General features: G+C 46.1%; 1 protein-coding gene and 1 pseudogene across 1 annotated transcript in view; one reads left to right on the top strand and one right to left on the bottom strand.

Annotated features, from left to right (window-relative positions):
• The window catches only part of LOC739560 (putative E3 ubiquitin-protein ligase makorin-4), a 30,898-nt gene extending 18,460 nt beyond the window's left edge, over positions 1 to 12,438 (bottom strand). The window contains exon 1 of the mRNA XM_016944331.4: positions 10,911 to 12,438. Coding sequence (XP_016799820.1) covers positions 10,911 to 12,345 — 1,435 coding nt within the window. The 5' untranslated portion in view covers positions 12,346 to 12,438. The remainder of the gene's footprint in view (positions 1 to 10,910) is intronic.
• A 1,566-nt stretch (positions 12,439 to 14,004) lies between these two features.
• On the top strand, positions 14,005 to 14,964 carry LOC107970982 (TNFAIP3-interacting protein 2-like; annotated as a pseudogene).
• Positions 14,965 to 19,005: the final 4,041 nt, after the last annotated feature.

The raw sequence follows: 19,005 nt of genomic DNA, 5'->3' as shown, positions 1-19,005 counted from the left end.
AGCTAATTAAGGTAGGGGCCATGATTTATTCTTTATAGCCTTAGTGCCAGTTCCATGTGAGCCTCAGTATGCTTTGGCCAAATTAAATCTTTCTGCTCTATGTACATCATACAGTTTGGCATATAATAAATCTTCAATAAATTTTGTTGGCTTGAACTAGGTTGTAGCATAGTGTTGCCAGTGGCATGTGAACCAGAGCAACCCCATCTTAAATAGGGGCTGGGTAAAACGAGGCTGAGACCTACTGGGCCACATTCCCAGATGGGTAAGGCATTCTAAGTCTCAGGATGAGATAGGAGGTCAGCAAAAGATATGTGTCATCAAGACCTTGCTGATAAAACAAGTTGCAGTAAAGAAGCCAGCTAAAATCCACCAAAACCAAGATGGCAACGAGAGTGACCTCTGGTCGTCCTCACTGCTACACTCCCACCAGCACCATTCCAGTTTACAAATGCCATGGCAACATCAGGAAGTTACCCCATATTGTCTAAAAAGGGGAGGCATGAATAATCCACCCCTAGTTTAGCATATATCAAGAAATAACCATAAAAAATGGGCAACCAGCAGACCTTGCGGCTGCTCTATGGAGTAGCCATTCTTTTACTCCTCTCCTTTCTTAATAAACTCGCTTTCACTTTACTGTATGGATTCAGCCTGAATTCTTTCTTGCACGAGATTTAAGAACCCTCTCTTGGGATCTGGATCGGGACCCCTTTCCTGTAACAATTCGATCTCAGAAATGTTAAAAACTTAAAAACTTGAGGTCATTGTGCCCCTTTGACCCAAGGAATGACAGTAATGAAACAAAGTGACATTGCAGTCTGAAAAGCTGCCTTTTTGTCCTGGGAGATGCTGACTAGTTTCCTGAATTGGCTATTGTATTGCCAAAAAAAAAAAAAAAAAAATTTCCTCAAGTATAGGGGGCAACTACTGGAGAAGGGGGCATGTCTGAAGTGAGTGAGTTACACCATGAGAACAAGAAAAATCTGGAGTATTTTCTTAGTTAACATTACCCACTAAAACCAAAGGGTGGGAGGATTATGCGTTCCTGCTGGCTGATGCTGCTGACAGCACACTGTTTGGACAGAATCCCAGGCACTGCTAGCAGAAGCAGAATTTCTCTCACACAAAAACATGGGGGGAAGGGGCAGAGATTCAACCACAGCATTTAGCTATGGAAAATGGAAAACGAAAAATGTCTCTTTAAATGCTAGTGCGGTCACTCCCATTGTCTTTCCAAATTCAGGCCTCCTTAGGGACTTTGCTCAAGTCTTCAAGATAGTTCTTGTCGCTAGTTATGACCAAAATAAAATCACCTCCTTCTATGGGATGATTTGGTAGTTGCTCCCTGAAACGGCCTCTGGCCCCTTCAAAAAAATTCACCTCAGTGGCCAGCAGCAGATGCTTGAAATTCCTCTTTGGCAAAAGGAATTCCCCCTTTCAGATTTCACTTTTTTAAATGCAAATAATGTCAGAGTGGGGGTGCCACTTACTGTAATGTAAATCAGTTTTTCAGAGATTATCAATGGATTCTCACAGGAACAAATATAATACAAAATGGAAACTGTATGAATAAAGGACTGCATTAAGGACAGTGACCTCTATAGCCTATTGATAGAGAATAATTTCATTTGGACACGTACTTTCTGGCATTTGTGGAGCAACGCTGATGAAGTGCAATAATGTAAAGGTAAAGTACAATTCGGCACCTACCATGTTTCAGGCACTGAATGAGGTACTGGAGATACAAAGAAATGGTTTCTCACAATAAAGGGCAAGGGACAAAATACGTGAAGGACAATTACAATATGAATGCTAAGTGCTATGATAAAACTATGTATAAGGTGGGACATCTAATGGGGGCTGGGATAGACAGTCAGGGAAGGCTTCTTGGAAGACTGACTGGTAAGTCAGTCCTGAAAGATAAGTATGCATGTCTCGGGGGAAATAGATGGGGAGGTCAGGCATCTCAAATAGCAGAAACTGTGTCAGCAAAGACAAAGAAGTGGGAAAAATCACACTAGGCAGCCATGGAGGTGAACATGCTCCTAAGATCTCCCTTCAAGAAAACCTGCTATAGGAAGTGTAGTTGGTCAACAGCTTCCAGATACCTCACTTTCAGGATCTGCCATTGCATTCATGCTGACGCCAAATTTTTTCTGCTTTACTCCCAGCCAATGACGTAGCATGGCAGGAGTGTCACTGGAAAAGGGGTCTTGCCCCAAACCCCATGAGGTCTTGGATCTCACACAGGAAAGAATTCAGGGTGAGTCGCAGAGTATAGTGAAGTTAAGATAGTTTATTAGAGATTACTCTGTTACAGAGTAGGGCATCCTCAGAAAGCAAGAGGAGAAACTCCCCCATCTTAAGCATGGTACTTGCTTATATAGGCTGTTAAGAATAGTGTACTTTATTACAAAAGCTTGCGATCAGCTTGTCCTAGGCTATTAGTATCATTATTTTCCTATGTCACTATTGATTTCAACAAGAATTTCCAAGTGTACTATTATCTTCAAAACAAAACCTATTCTTAAACTAAGAATGCTTTCTGTTCTTGTTTTTGAGACGGAGTCTCACTCTGTTGCCCAGGCTGGAGTGCAGTGGCCTGATCATGGCTCACTGCAACCTCTGCCTCTGGGTTCAAGCGATTCTCCTGCCTCAGCCTCCCAAGTAGCTGGGATTACAGGTGCCTGCCACCACACCTGGCTAATTTTTGTATTTTTAGTAGAGACAGGGTTTCGCCATGTTGGCCTGGATGGTCTCGAACTCCTGACCTCAGGTGATCCGGCCGCTCGGCTCCCCAAAGCGCTGGGATTACAGGCGTGAGCCACTGTGCCTGCCCGGCTGCTTTTTGTTCTTAAAATATTTGGACATTTGCATAAGCTCTGGTTCTTTATTTAGTCAGCATCATTAACTCATTCCCTTGACCATAAACATCTTGTGACCAAGAGTGTCCAATTCCCTGGGAATGTAGCCCAGCAGGTTTGGCTTTATCCCACCTGTTTTCAAGATGCAGTCACTCTGGTTAGGTTGCCTGTGACAGGAGTTCTAGAACTGAGCCATTTCTTGCTGATGAGGGATTCCCTAGTGGTCAATGTTTACCCTGGGGCTCTCGACCTGCCTGACAAAGACTTTCTCAGAGAGCTGTACTGCAACCTAAGCTCCTCCTATCCAGTTCTTCCTTCTATCCTTTTCTTCTTTCACAGGTGTTAGAACTCTATCACAGTTTGAAGGCTCTGTCTGTCTATTCCTGCTCCCTCTGCCCTTTATCCTTTTGAGGTGTTTCCCTGAATAAACCTCATGTGCATCTACGTCTGTCATTGCCTCTGCTTTTCAGAGCCCTTGAATTGACACAGTGTTTAAGGAACTACCAGTAGTTTAGTGTTGTTGGAGGGTAAAGGGAAGAAGGGTGGGGCAGGAAGAGATGTTCATATCTAGTTTGGGACCCTAAAGGAACGACCTCATAAACTAAGCTAAAGAGAACAGACTTTATCACAGGCAGTGAGAAGCCACTGTAAGGTTTATGTGTAACCACCAACAGGTTCATCTTGCCCACTGCCCAGATAGAGCCAATTTATCAAGACAGAGGAACTGCAATAGAGAAAGAGTTTCATACATGTAGAGCTGGCTAAACAGAAGACTGGGTTTGTGTGTGTGTGTGTGTGTTTGTGTGTGTGTGTGTGTGTGTGTTTTGAGACAGAGTCTCACTTTGTTGCCCAGGCTGGAGTACAGTGGTGCAATCTCAGTTCACTGCAACCTCCGCCTTGACTGGGGTTTTATTATTACTCAAATCAGCCTCTCTGAACATTCAGAGGCTAGGGTTTTTTAAAGACAGTTTGGCAGGCAGGGGGTTAGGGAATGGGTACTGCTGATTGGTTGGAGGTGCAATCATAGAGGTATGGAAAATGGTCCTTGTGCACTGAGTCTGCTTCTGGGTGGGGGCCACAGGACCAGTTGAGTCTTGAGTCTCGGGTCTGAGTGGAGTCATCTGTTTGTCAGAAATGCAAAGGTCAGAAAAAATGTCTCAAAAGGCCAATCTTAGGTTCTATAATAGTGATGTTATTTATAGGAGTAATTGGGGGAGCTACAAATCTTATGAGCTCCAGAACAATGGCTGGTAATAGTTTAACCAGCCACAAGCTGATCACAAGCTAAGATGTAGATGCTATACCTACATCTTAGCAGAATTCAGGCCCCTCTCATAACCCTAAACTCGTGGCCTTTTATTAGTTTTATAAAGGCAGTTTAGTTTTGGGAAGGGCTATTATCATCTAAACTATAAATTTCTCCCAAAGTTAGCTTGGCCCATGCCCAAGAGTGACCAAGGGCAGTTTGGAGGTTAAAGGCAAGATGGAGTTGGTTAGGTTAGATGTCTTTCACTGACATAATTTTCTCATTGTTACAATTTTTGCAAAGGCAGTTTCATAAGCTGAAGAACAATAGGGTCATATTTGTATTTTACAAATATTCTGAGTATTGTGTGGCAGATGGTACAGAGGGACACAATGTTAGAAAAGTGAAGCTTTTATTAAAACTCTGAGGCCAGGTGCAGTGGCTCACACCTGTAATCCCAGCACTTTGGGAGGCTGAGGTGGATGGATCACGAGGTCAGGAGCTCAAGACCAGCCTGGCCAACATGGTGAAACCCTGTCTCTACTATAAATACAAAAATTAGCTGGGTGTGGTGGCGGGTGCCTGTAATCCCAGCTACTTGGGAGGCTGAGGCAGGAGAATTGCTTGAACTCAGGAGGCGGAGGTTGCAGTGAGCCAAGACTGCGCCACTGCACTCCAGACTGGGTAACAGAGCAAGACTCCATCTCGGAAAAAAAAAAAAAAAGAAAACTCTGAAGCACTCCACACTACAAACTGCAGATTGCCTCAATTGAAGAAGTAGCAATGGTATTGGAGGGAAGAAATTGATGGTGGAGGTATGTAGGCAATAATATGGCAAAAATTGGTGATGAATTGGTTGTAAAAACATGTCTTTTTTTGTTTGTTTGTTTGTTTGTGTTTGAGACTGAGTCTTGTTCTGTCACCCAGGCTGGAGTGCAGTGGCGCAATCTCAGCTCACTGCAACCTCCACCTCCCAGGTTCAAGTAATTCTCCTGCCTCAGCCTCCCAAGTAGCTGGGATTACAGGCACACACCACCATACCTTGCTAATTTTTGTATTTTTAGTAGAGACAGGGTTTTACCATGTTGGCCAGGCTGGTCTCAAACTCCTGACCTCAGGTGATCCACCCACCTTGTCCTCCCAAAGTGCTGAGATTACAGGCATGAGCCACCGTGCCTGGCCATAAAAACATGTTAAATTAAGTTTAAAGCTGCCTCCTAACATATTTTAAGTTCAGCCTAAACATTTCTCCATACACAGTGAACTGTAGCCTCACTGGATATATAAATATACTATAACCTACTCTGTGCCAATCACAGAGCTTTAGCCAATCACAGGCAGCCAACTGTTCAAACTGTGTTTAAATAAGGCAAACACTGAGCTGGAACCAATCCAGCTGTTTCTGTACCTTACTTCCATTTTCTGTACATTGCTTTCCTTTTTCTGTTCATAAATATTATCTGACAATGTGGTAGCTCCAGAGTCACACTGAACCTATTCTGGTTCTGGGGGCTGACTGATTCGTGAATTGTTCTTTGCTCAACTAAACTCTGTTACATTTCATTTGTCTAAAGTTTTTTTGTTTGTTCGTTTTGTTTTGAGACAGGGTCTCACTCTGTCGCCCAGACTGCAGTGCAGTGGCACGATCTCAGCTCACCACAACCTCTGCCTCCCAGGCTCAAGCAATTCTCCTGCCTTAGTCTCCTGAGTAGCTGGGATTACAGGCACATGCCACTACCGCCCGGCTAAGTTTTGTATTTTTAGTGGAGACGGGGTTTCACCATACTGGCCAGATTGGTCTTGAACTCCTGACCTCAAATGATCCACCCACCTTGGTCTCCCAAAGTTTGGGATTACAGGTGTGAGCCACTGTGCCTGGCCTAAAGTTTTTTTTTTTTTTTAAACACACATGAAGGGAGTGTATAAAAGGAACTAAATTGCCAGCATTATATAAAAAAGAGGGTAAATTCCTCTGTCAACCATGATGGAGCAACAAGTACAAGACTTGCCTTTCTAATGTAAACAACTAGAAACTGGACAAAATACATGAAACAACTTGTTCTAGACATTGAACACCATGCAGCATGGAATTGCAATATCTGAAAGAAAGGAACCAAATGAAGAGATACCTACTGACTGGGGGCACTTTCCAGAATGCAGTGTGAGAGGGGAAATCCAAGCATAGCACAGAAGTCTTGCTGAGTTGAAGAGATGAAGATTGGAGTTCAGGAAAGCTGAGATAGCTGGAATTTGGGAAGAAGACTACCAGAGAAGAGTGAGCTATGCAGAGAGAGCTAAAATGATCGGCTGACTTCCTTTGGCTGACTATAAATTAATGCATACATAATAGGGTAAGACCCCACAAGATTAGGCAAAGGATAACTACCACAGAAAGGAGTACCACCAAGGAGCTGTTAGCTGAACAATTCTCAGAGCTTTCATAGGACTGGGAGATGTTTGAGTTCTGACCACTCAGAGTGGAGAAACACCAGGGTATTCAGTAGAGCCCAGAAAGTTTAAGCCTCAATAATAGGTCTAAACTCGCCCTAGATGAAAGGCTATTCTAGACCTGCCATAAGAGAGCTAAAAAATAAGCCATGAAAAGATCAGCCTGAACTGTATGGAACTTAATTGTGTGTCAAAACAAAACTCAGCATGCCTTAAAGAAGACAATAAAATCCAGACCTCAACAATGTAACATTCATAATGTTCAGCATCCAGTCAAAATTACTAAACTTGCTAAAAGGCATAAAAATGTGACCCATATCAGGAGAAAAATCAGTCAATAGAAATAGACCCAGAGGCAACAGAGATGAGGGAATTAGCAGACAAGGACTTTAAACAGCTATTATAAGTATGTTAATATACTTAGAGGAAAACATAACATAAAGAGGAGAAAAATAGAAGACTTTTTATTTTTATTTATTTATTTATTTAGAGACAGAGTCCCGCTCTATCACCCAGGCTGGAGTGCAGTGGCGTGACCTTGGCTCACTGCAACCTCCACTTCCCAGGTTCAAGCAATTCTCCTTCCTCAGCCTCCCGAGTAGCTGGGATTACAGACATGCACCACCACACCTGGGTAATTTTTGTATTTTTAGTAGAGACGAGATTTTGTCATGTTCACCAGGCTGGTCTTAAACTCCTGGCCTCAAGTGATCCACCTGCCTCAGCCTCACAGAGTGCTGGAATTACAGGTGTGAGCCACCATGCCCAGCCAGAAGACTTTTTAAAAAGAACCAAATGACAAATATTGTATGATTCCACTTATATGAAGCAGTTAGAATAGTCAAATTCACAGAGACAGAAAGTAAACTGGTAGTTGCCACGGGCTGGGAGGGAGGGAGAAATTGGGTGTTTTTGTTTAACGGATACAGGGTTTCAATTTGGGAATATGAAAAAGTTCTAGAGATGGATGGCAGTGATGGTTGCATAACAATGTGAATGTACTTAATGCCACTGAACTGGACACTTAAAAATGGTAATAATAGTAAATTTTATGTTCTGTATGTTGTACCACAATTTTTTTAAAAAAGCGCCAAATGGAACTTCTGGAGCTAAAAAATACAGTATTTGAAATGAAATATTCACTGGATGGACTTAGCAGTAGATTAGAACCTACAGAAGAAAACGTCAGTGAATTCTAAAAAATAGCAATAGAGACTGTCTAAACTGAAGTATAAGGAGAAAAAAAAGGCTAAAAATGAACCGAGCCTCAGTGGCCTGGGAGAAACAATATTAATGATCTAACAGATGTGTACTTGAAGTCTGCAAAGATGAGATTAATAGCAGATTAGATGCTGCAGAACAAAAATTAGTGAACTTGAAGGCATAACAATAAAAACTATCCAAAATGCAGCAGACACAGAAAAAAAGACTGAAGAAAAAGAAGAAAGGAAAACAACCTCACTGACCTGTGAGACAATATCAAGCAGTCTAGCATACTCAAAATTGACTTTCAGGAGAGGAGAGAAAGGGTAGTAGCAGAAAAAAATATTTGAAGAAATAATGGTCAAAATTTTTAAAACTGGGCAAGGCACAGTGGCTCACACCTGTAATCCCAGCACTTTGGGAAGCCGAGGTAGGCGGATCACTTGAGGTCGAGAGTTTTGACAAAACCCCGTCTCTACAAAAAATACAAAAATTAGCTGGGCATGGTGGCATGCACTTGTAATTCCAGCTACTCAGGAGGCTGAGGCACAAGAATCACTTGAACCAGGGAGGCAGAGGTTGCAGTGAGCCAAGATTGTGTCATTGTACTTTAGACTGGGTGACAGAGTGAGACTCTTTCTCAAAAAAATTTTTTTAAACTGGATGAAAATTATAAATATACAGATATGCAGCTATGAGAAGCTCAATGGTCCCAAATAGAATAAATATTAAGGAAATCATACCAAGGAAAATCATAATAAAATTCCTATGAAACAATGATAATGAGAAAATATTAAAAATAGCAAGAGGAACTGGCTTTGCAGAGGAGGAAAAAGAGAGAGAAATAGAAAGAAAATAAACTGCAGACTTCTCATCAGAAATTATGCAAACCAGAAGAATATGAAATGACATCTTTAAAACACTAAGGAAAAAATGTCAACCTAGAATTCTGTACACAAAGAAAATACAGGTGAAATATGAAGGTGAAATAAAGACTTTTCCAGATAAATAGCTGAGAGAATTTGTTGCCAGCAGACATGAACCACAAGAAATGTTCAAAGAAGTTATTCATGCTGAAGGAAAATAATACCAGATGGGAACTTAAATTTATACAAATGAATAAACAGCACAGCAATGATAAATATAAAATACCTTTTCCTGGCCGGGTGTGGTGGCTCATGCCCGTAATCCCAGCACTTTGGGAGGCTGAGGCAGGTGGATCACCTGAGGTCAGGAGTTCGAGACCAGCCTGGCCAACGTGGCGAAACCCAACAACAAAATGCCCCAAATGAGGACAAAGGTTTTTCAGAAAGTGCCTATACTGCAAAGGCTAGATCGTAAAACATTAAATACAACTGTGTATCCCAGACCCAGTTTGGGTTAATATATAGGATAACCACGTAGTTTTAACCTCTATGGCTAACTCCATTTCTCTGTTTATATAAACAGAGCTAGTACTGCTATATTGACAACTACCAATATACTGCTTTGTCCTTTAAGAGCTAACCACCACATAAGACTTAAACCCCTAAACCAAGGTTTTCCTTTTTTTTTTTTTTTTTTTTTGAGACGGAGTCTCGCTCTGTCGCCCAGGCTGGAGTGCAGTGGCACAATCTCAGTTCATTGCAAGCTCCGCCTCCCAGGTTCACACCATTCTCCCGCCTCAGCCTCCAGAGTAGCTGGGACTACAGGCGCCCGCCACCACACCCGGCTAATTTTTTGTATTTTTAGTAGAGACAGGGTTTCACCATTCACAGGATGGTCTCGATCTCCTGACCTTGTGATCCGCCCGCCTCAGCCTCCCAAAGTGCTGGGATTACAGGTGTGAGCCACCGCGCCCAGCCTTAAACCAAGGCTTTCTACCAAAGCCAAGAATACTGCATCTATGCAGGTTTGAGAAGCTTATCACACACCCACACTCACACACACCATGTCACCCCGTGGAGGTCAACTTCCAGCTCTGCATTGATGTTATGCCTCTATATCTTTTATATGTATTCTTTCTCAATTTTCCTATCATGCAAAACAGTAGAAATCTGAACACATTCACGCTTGGCTCTGGTTACCCAGTAGTACTACTTGCATACAATTAAACGAGAGACCAAAACTACAGAACTAGTGCATGCGGTAGGGATTACAGGGGTAGGGAACAGATATAAAAACACAGATGTGCAGATTTAACCAGAAACCTCAAGGATCCGCGTCCCATGTCTGGAGCAGAAGGCTACTGGCCAGCTTCACCCATCACTCCTATTATTGGACCCCAAAGCAGGGCCACTGCTTTTACTTTTGAACCTGGGGTCCTCAAAATTAGTGTGTGAAAAGTCCATAAACACAATCTGGTTGAAAACAGATGATGCAGCACACCTAAACTAACTGTCCAACAGTTAAATTCGTGTTACAAAAAAACTAACTTTAAGGCCAGGCACAGTGGCTTATGCCTGTTACAAAAAACGAACTTTAAAGCCGGGCGCGGTGGCTCATGCCTGTTACAAAAAACTAACTTTAAGGCTGGGCATGGTGGCTGACGCCTGTAATCCCAGCACTTTGGAAGGTAGTGGCAGGTGGATCACCTGAGGTCAGGAGTTCGAGACCAGCCTGACCAATATGGTGAAACCCCGTTTCTACTAAAAATGAGAAAAATTAGCTGGGCATTGTAGCATGCACCTGTAGTCCCAGCAACTTGGGAGGCTGAGACAGGAGAATGGCTTGAACCCGGCAGACGGAGGTTGCAGTGAGCCAAGATTGCACCACTGCACTCCAGCCTGGTGACAGAGTGGGACTCTGTCTCAATAAAACAAAAAACAAAAAAAAAACCTTTAACATTTATTTTTGTAACTTTTTCCAACAGGGAAAACAACACACTCCTTGGGGAAAGGTGAGGGGTTGACAAGACAGGCCCTGGGTACATATTCTTAACCACAGCACCTGGAGTTGATAGGTCTGCCTAGGAGAGAACATAGGCACTGCCACACCACCACAGGGGACAGCTGCTATCTGGGGTCAGCAGACCAGCTCACACACCACGCAAGGTTTCTATAGATCTAAGACATAAAATTCTTCATCACAAAACAAGTCCCACTCATTTTCAGAGTCTGTCAGTTTGTCATCCCCACCTGCAGCCTAAAGCATAAGCAACATCTCACCCAGCTCAAAGGTGACAGCCTCTTCTTCATCGTCAAAGGGGTTGCTGTTCGCTCCTTCCTCAAAGAATTCCCAGAAGTGGTTCCTTTGTTGGCCTGGGTTTCTGCTTGATGTTCCCACTTGCTGTCTCTGTGGCTCCTCTCTACGGCCATCAGGGTACATATGCTTGTAAAAACAATTCTCTCCAAATGGGCAGCTCCCACGTCCTTCATCAAAATAGTTGCATGCCTTGTCGCTCATTGCCTCCTTGTATTTCTGAATGAGTTTCTGCTTCTCTTCTTTCTCCTCCACCCAGTACTCACTTGGAATGACAAAGTTAGATGTGATTCGGCATTGTGGGCAGGACTTGACGATCCTGTTCTCAAATTCCTTAGCACTCCTCCACTTGCGAATGCACTTGAGACAGAAGGTGTGGTTGCAGTTGGAGAGGATCCCGAAGCGGTGCTCGTTGGGGTTGGCTTTCTCATAGACCACCTCCATGCAGATCCCACACACCTTGTCCTTGCTGCGCTGCACAGCAAATGAGAACTCCATGTCTTTCTCATGGGCTTCAATGCACGCTTGTATATGCTGTGATCTCTGGGCAGCATCCATCGGATGCAGGACCTGCACCCCACACATGTCACATAAATCTCCGTGGAGATACACACAGTTCTCCCCATATCGGCACTGTCCCACTGCAGCATAGGGGCACAGCTGCTTCTTTGTTTCCACGGCGGTTTGCTCTTCCTCTGATTCTTCCTTGGTCACTGAGCCCTGCAGGGGTGCTTCAGTGCAGGAAGGCACAGTACGGCCACAGTAGGGTTGCCCAGGAACAAACTCAATGGCATTCGCCCAGTCCTCTGAACCTGCTACTACAGTTGCAAAGTTTGAATTTCTTGACTCAGCTTCGTTTGTATTCATTTCAACAAGTGGTCCAACTATTGATGAGAGACTTGAGGAAGCAGCAAGGGATGACTTTGTAGTTAGCTCTGTAGCAGTTGCTTCTTCCTGTTTCAATGGCTTGCTATGTTCACATCTGCAGCGGTCTCCATAAACACAGCACCCTCGCTGAAAATACTTGCACACTACACCACACAGACGGTCAGAGAGGTCATGCGAGTAGCGACAGTTATCTCCTTCCTTACAAATCCCATACTTAAAATATCTACAAGTGACCTGTTTAGTCCAGCTGTCGCCGCTGCTGTCGCCGCTGCCATCGCACGCGTCGCTACCGCCACACGCACCGCTGCCGTCATACGCGCCACTGTCGCCCCTGCCGCCACTACCGTCGCTGCCGTCGCTGCCGCCCACCCCTCCGCCCGCCCTCGGGGACGGGGCGGTGACTGTGGGGATCGGAGTCGGGGAGACTGCTGCCGCCGTCTCCGCCGCCTCCGCCGCTGCTGCTCCTGCTCCTGATGTTGTGGCTGTTGTTCCGGGAGCTGCAGCCTCCGCCATTACTGCTTATCCCTCGCTCCAAAGGCCCCAGAACGCCCCAGAACGCCCCGGAACGCCCCGGAACTTCCGGAATCACAGAGGTCCAAAAGCCCCGGAACTTCCGGGATCATATAGTGCCAAAGGACACGGAACTTCCGGGATCACATAGTTCCGGTCCGGCTGTGAGAAGAAGATGGCGTGGACAGGCGAGGGGAGGGGAAGGAGACTGAGGCACCTGCTCGGTCCCTGCCGGCTCTGCCTCTTTTTGTTTAAGAGAGTTTTTTCTCCTTCTGCATGTATCCTTTGTTGGGAGACAGTTCTTCATAGGTCTTGTGTGCTTGCACATCTTGCAAGTAAGGCACTGTACTGTCCTTTGTTCTGGACTATCTTTTCCAGGATATTTGTATACAGTGCATCCTTGAAAGACAGAGGTAGTGTCTCCCTCCAAAGAAAAGGGCAAGCATGCTTACTGTCCACTATAATAAAAATAGCCTCCCTCTGGAGTGAAGGGCAGGAATGATTACTGCCCATTATGAAAGGTTCAGATTCCCTAAGTCCAGGGTTTCTCTCCTATAATGTAATCCACTGCACGTGCAGGTGTTACCTGGTCCTCTTTAGAGTTGCCCTGTGAGAATGTGTTGAGCAGGCTTACAGATTTGGCTGGTAAGAGGACAACAAGCACTGATTAGATTCAGACAGTTTATTACTTACATAGAAAAAGAAACAACAGCATGGTGTCAGCTCCCTGCATTCCTTGTCCCACAATAGGACACCCAAACAAAAGAGGCCAAATGACAAGAAACATGAGTGTTGGGGCACCCTGTTGCTGAGGAGTCATTTCATTTTTCTTTCTTTCTTTCTTTCTTTCTTTTTTTTTTTTTTAGACAGTCTCGCTCTGTTGCCCAGGCTGCAGTGCAGTGGGGCATGATCTTGGCTCAATGTAACCTCCACCTCCCGGGTTCAAGTGATTCTCCTGCCTCAGCTTCCCGAGTAGCTGGGATTACAGGCACACATCACCACGCCAAGCTAATTTTTGTATTTTTAGTAGAGACGGGGTTTCACCATGTTGGCCAGGCTGGTCTGGAACTCCTGACCTCAAGTGATCCACCCGCTGCGGCCTCCCAAAGTGCTGGGATTATAGGCATGAGCCACCGCGCCAGAGGAGCCATTTCTATACTGCTGCTAAGTAGTTTTATAGCCTGCAGCTTAGCCTCCCTAAGGGAGAGGGGACAAGCTGGAAAGTCCCACACCTCATTGGAACCAAGAGGCGATGAGAAACTCCCTCAAGATAGAGAGCCGACAGGGTCCGGGCACCGAAGTTGCCGGCGGCCGTGCGGCCTCCCAGGCAGGCCCACAGTCACGTGCGGGGACCCGGGGTCGGACGGCCGGGAGGGGGCCCCGCGCGCAGCTGCAGAGCTCTGCGGCCTGTGCTACCAGGTCGGGTAGCGGCTGCGGCGCCTGCAGGACCAGCTGGCCGCCCGCGACTCCCTCATCGCGTGCCTCCGCGCCAGGCTGGCCGCGCTGGAGGGGTACACTGCGCCGTCCCTGGTGGACGCGCTGCTGGAGCAGGTGGCACACTTCCGGGAGCAGCTGCAGCGGCAGGAGAACGGCGCCGCGGAGGCCCAGATGCGCCAGGAAATTGAGAGGCTTACTGAGCGACTAGAAGCGAAAGAGAAGGAGATGCAGCAGCTGCTGAGCCAGCCACAGCACGAGCGAGAGAAGGAAGTCGTCCTGATGCGGAGGAGCATGGCGGAGGGCGAACCGGCCCACCCCGCCAGTGACGTTCTGTGCAGCTCCTTGGCCAATGAGACCCACCAGCTGCGGAGGACGCTGACCTCCACTGCCCACATGTGTCAGCATCTGGCCAAGTGTCTGGATGAACGACAGCATGCACAAAGGAACGTGGGGGAGAGAAGTCCTGAAAGTCAGAACATACAGGTAGGGACACCTCTGTCCAGAGTGTTACTGAGGAAGAAAATCGACTGTTAAAACAGAAGGTGACTCACGTTGAAGACCTCTATGCCAAGTGGCAGCTATACGATGTCAGCAGGGACGAATACATGAGGGGGCTCCATGCACAGCTCAGGGGGCTGCAGACCCCCCATGAGCCCGAGCTGATGAGGAAGAAGATCTCCCGGCTCAACAGATAGTTGGAAGAGAAAATAAACGACTGTGCAGAATTGAAGTAGAAGCTGGCAGCCTCGAGGACGGCACGGGATGCTGCACTGGAATGGGTGCAGATACTGGAATAGCAGATTCTCGCTTACAAGGATGACTTCATGTCAGAAAGGGCAGATCGGGAACAGGCTCAAGGTAGGATTCAGGAACTGGAGGAAAAGGTCACCTCTTTGCTGCACCAGGTGTCCTGGAGACAGGATTCTCAAGAGCCAGATGCCGGCTGGATTCACGCTGGGAGCAAAACTGCCAAGTACTTGGCCACCGATGCAGTGGAGCTTATGGTGCCTGGTGGCTGGAGGCCTGGGACTGGGTTCTAGGCAGTTGGAACCCCCTGCAGAGGGCGGGCATCCTGGCGCAGCCCAGAGAGGCCAGGGGGACCTTCAGTGCCCTCACTGCCTGCAGTGCTTCAGTGACGAACAAGGTGAAGAGCTCCTCAGGCACGTGGCTGAGTGCTGCCAGTGACCAAGATTCCACCCATGCCCTTGCGGCCCCCTGGCCCGGCACAGCTGCCCTCAGGGACAGGGTGGGTGCTCTCAGATGCCATGGATTAAGCTCTACTGAGATCCAAGTCCCCTAGAATAGGTGCGGGGCACTGTGATCGTTCACTTTGGTCTCCCTTTGGCTATGGAACAGGCTGGGTCACAGGGAACTCCCAGCGAGGCTAGAGGCTGGAGGTGGAGATGGGGTCAGGAACATCTGGCAGAGGGAGGTCCTAGTCTTGTGTCTCCATCAGGCTGAAGCCAGAGCAATCTAGGGCTGGTGTGCCAGCCCCTCCCCCAGCCTGCACCTGGGTATGCCACAGCTTGCCAGAAAGGGGTGGCTGCCTATGGGAGCCACCTGTATGGTCCCCAGGGTGGAAGCCCCATCCTGTTCTATAGAATAAGGTGTCTCCTCTCTGCCTTGAACCAGGAGGTTTGTCAAATGGAGTATTGTGGCTGCACATCACACTAGGGGGCCCATCCCCATCATTGCAGAGCCACATGTCTGCGCTGAAAAACTGCATCACAATAGCATTTGTCATATATCCAGAAGTTAAAGCACACTTATTTTATCCACCTATTTTTATAATAAATGTTCTTGCTACTGTGAAAAAAAAAATAGAAAGGCAAGTGAGAAATGGCGGTATGGCAGCTCCTCACAAGACTGCCTATCCTCTCATGCTTGGGGAGGATCACAGAGCCTTCTGCCACGGCATGGATCAGCTTGCAGTTGAGCTTTGCTTACATGGCCTATGAGGATATATGCACGGTTTTCAGGGCACCAGCACAGAGGAGTTCCCCTACATAATCGGGGCTCAAGAAACTGGTGCCAAAATGTTGATATCTGGTGACTGGCCTTTCTACAGTAAAACACTGTCCATCTCTGAGTGTCATGTTTTCTACCAGATTCCATGAAACTGTAGTGGGCTGACTTGTTAGCTTGTTGAGTAGGACAAAATCTCAGAGCTTTTATAGTTCTTGACAGCTTTAGTGAGGAGGGCGGGATACTGACAGAGACATGGCTTTCTAGAAGGAGAAGGATGAGGATATTGTGGGTAAATTTAATGAAATTTGAGGGCCGGGCGTGGTGGCTCACACCTGTAATCCCAGCAATTTGTGAGGCCAAGGCAAGCAGATTTCTTGAGCTCAGGAGTTTGAGACCAGCCTGGGCAACATGGCAAAACCTTGCCTCTATGAAAAATACAAAAATTAGCTGGGCATGGTGATGTGTGCCTGTGGTCCCAGCTGCTCGGGAGGCTGAGGTGGGAGAATCGCTTGAACCTGGGAAGTCGAGGCTGCAGTGAGCCAAGAGCGCGCCACTGCACTCCAGCCTGGGCAACAGAGCGAGACCCTGTTTCAAAAAAAAAAGAAAACAAATTTGAAGAAAGTCGCTGAAATACGTTGACCAAATTATCTGCTCAACTAGGCCATAAATAGTTATTCACTTTATTGCCTGTTCATGATGGGGATTGAAGAGGTGGATGCAGGCTGAGTACCAGGAAGCAGATTCAAAGACCCCTGCTCAAATGGTGCCCTGGTTCTTGCTAACTCTAATGCAGGTGTAGAACTTCCCGAACAATTTGGAGTTACCCTCAGGTCTGCCCCACTGTAACAACTAGTACTAGGTATTGTCTGGTGCACATAAAAGATTCTGCCCTCTTTTAGACAACAATTGCAGAGATGTGTGGAAGGAGGGAAATTCATGACCACTATGGGCAGAAACCAGGCACATCATTAGGAGTTTGGCTGGTTCACTTGGGAGATGAGGAAGTGCGGCTAGTAATGCTTGTCAAGGAAGAATGGCAACGTAAACTGGGTCTTATGGCTCAGCCCCTCCTGCGGTCCATCGTGTCTGCCTTAGATCCACTAGGAGAGAACAGTAGAAGGTCTTAGAGGTTTTTTTTGTTTGTTTTTTGTTTTGTTTTTTTTTTTTTTTTGCAATAGATCCTGGCTGCAATAAGGGAGCTGTGGGCCTTTCAGGGAGATTTCCCTGAAACAGACAAACTCCTATGGGAAACCGTAGATGAGGCATTGAGTAGTATTCAGGCTCTCACTGCCTTGAATTTGGGTTTACAGTGCTGGCAAAGGTGACCCATTGGAGAATGAGAAGCTGACCCCATCAAACCTAGGTAGATGCTGCTGCCCTGGAAAACTTCGCTTGTGTTGAAACCAGGTGAGAACATAAGAGATGTTATCTTGGTGATGGGGCAGCAGAGGCCCTGAATTAAAGTGGAATTCTCAAAGAAGGTTGCTGCTGTGCAAGCCTGGGTCAAGTCAGCTAGGGGTCACAAACCCAATAGCTTCAGCTAGAAAACATGCAGCTATGACTGAGTGAAGGGGTCTCCAAAGCTGAAATTGGTAGTGTCAACCATCAGGATCTCTACTCAGTCAGTATAAAGTGTGAGTAGGAAAAAACACTGAAAGATTTTTGGTTGCACCATAAGCTTCTGCCACACTCCCTAAATGCAAAGTTTTTTATTTAATAGCTTAGAGCCACTCTCTCCCTCCATGTCCCTGATCCCTCCCCACTCTTCTACCCCAAACTCAGCTACTTTAAAAAGAAAGATTATTAGAGGTGGGGCCAAGATTTTCCTGACCCTAAAGAAAATTGAAAACCATGTCTACTCATCCAAGGGGAATTTGGGGAAAGTGAGAAATTCAAACTGCTATGGCTCTGTTGAATACAGGTGCTCAAGTCACTATCCTACCCAGACCTGGGGAAGGCAAAAGCCCTCAGATCCAGCTAATGGTGCTTAGGCAGGGTTCACAGTGAAGAAGGAAATCTAACTTGTGGGTAGGGTCCATTGGGCCAATTCAGTGCACTGTGGTTTTTACTTCTGCATCTGAATGTACAGTAGGAATTGATGTATTGTATCCCCATCCCATAAGTGCCAGGGTTGAGTGAGGGGAGATTTTCAGGATTCAGAGGAGTGGCATATAGAGAAATGTTTATGGGAGGTATACACTGCTTCTCAGCCCACCTCTCTGTCTCCTCCCTGATGGTCCAACAGAAGCTAAAGAACCCCAGGAAGAGAAAGGGAAATCATAGCCTTGATTAAGGACTTAAAGGCATCAGAGGTGGAAAATAAGGCATTATCTCAATATAATAACCCTGTATGGCCAGTGAAGCAGGTGGTGAAGGCTTACAGTAGATTATTGCTGACTGATCTGTCGTTGCTTTCATAGCCATGGCTGTTCCAGATATTGCAACTACAAATTAATCCATTACACAGGCTGATAACACCTGGTTTGCTGTCTTAGACTTTTACCAGCACCTTCCCACTGACACTTGAGGATCAATATCAGTTCACATTCACGTAGCAAGGCCTCCAATATATGATTATAGGCATTCCCCTAGGGGTACCTATGTTCTCCTGCCATTTGTCACCAGTGGGTGAGTCAGGATTTAGCATGAGTTCTTCTACCTTTTGATGTCCGAAGCTTTCACTATACAGATGGTGACTTGTTGGCTTACCAAGCAAAATTTCTTGGAACTATGTGGATGGATTTATAACACTCAGTCCCTGTGGTGGTCATGGGAAAACTGCTATCTCTTTGGTCCCCTAAATCAAAAAGGAAGTCCAGTACCTTATTGGACTCTTAGAGTATTAGAAACAGTATGTGCCTCACTCAGTCATGCTACTTGATCTTTATATCAGTGAACCTGCCAAATCAGCATCCTTTGAGTGGGGCTTAAACCAATAAATTGTGTTTGAAGCTGTCCTGCAAGCTGTGGCATGCTCTCTACCTTTAGGGTGCTATAAACTTAATGATCATGGCAGATGATTTTGCTGATTGAAGTCTCTGACAAAGGGAGGCAGCTTCCACCCAGAAATACCCCTTGGGGTTTGGGACTAGTCATCTCCCTGATATGGTTACTAGAAACAACCCTTTTGAAAACCAGCTATTAGCTTGCTACGGCTCTTGTCAAAACTGAACACCTGCCTCATGGAGGCCTTGTGAGTCTCCAGCCTTATATCCCCATTTTGGGGTGGGTTAACTCAAACTCAGTGACTAACAGGTC

The sequence above is a fragment of the Pan troglodytes genome, chromosome X (genome assembly GCF_028858775.2).
Source record: "Pan troglodytes isolate AG18354 chromosome X, NHGRI_mPanTro3-v2.0_pri, whole genome shotgun sequence".
Lineage (NCBI taxonomy): Eukaryota > Metazoa > Chordata > Mammalia > Primates > Hominidae > Pan > Pan troglodytes.
This window is presented reverse-complemented; position numbering and strand designations above follow the sequence as displayed.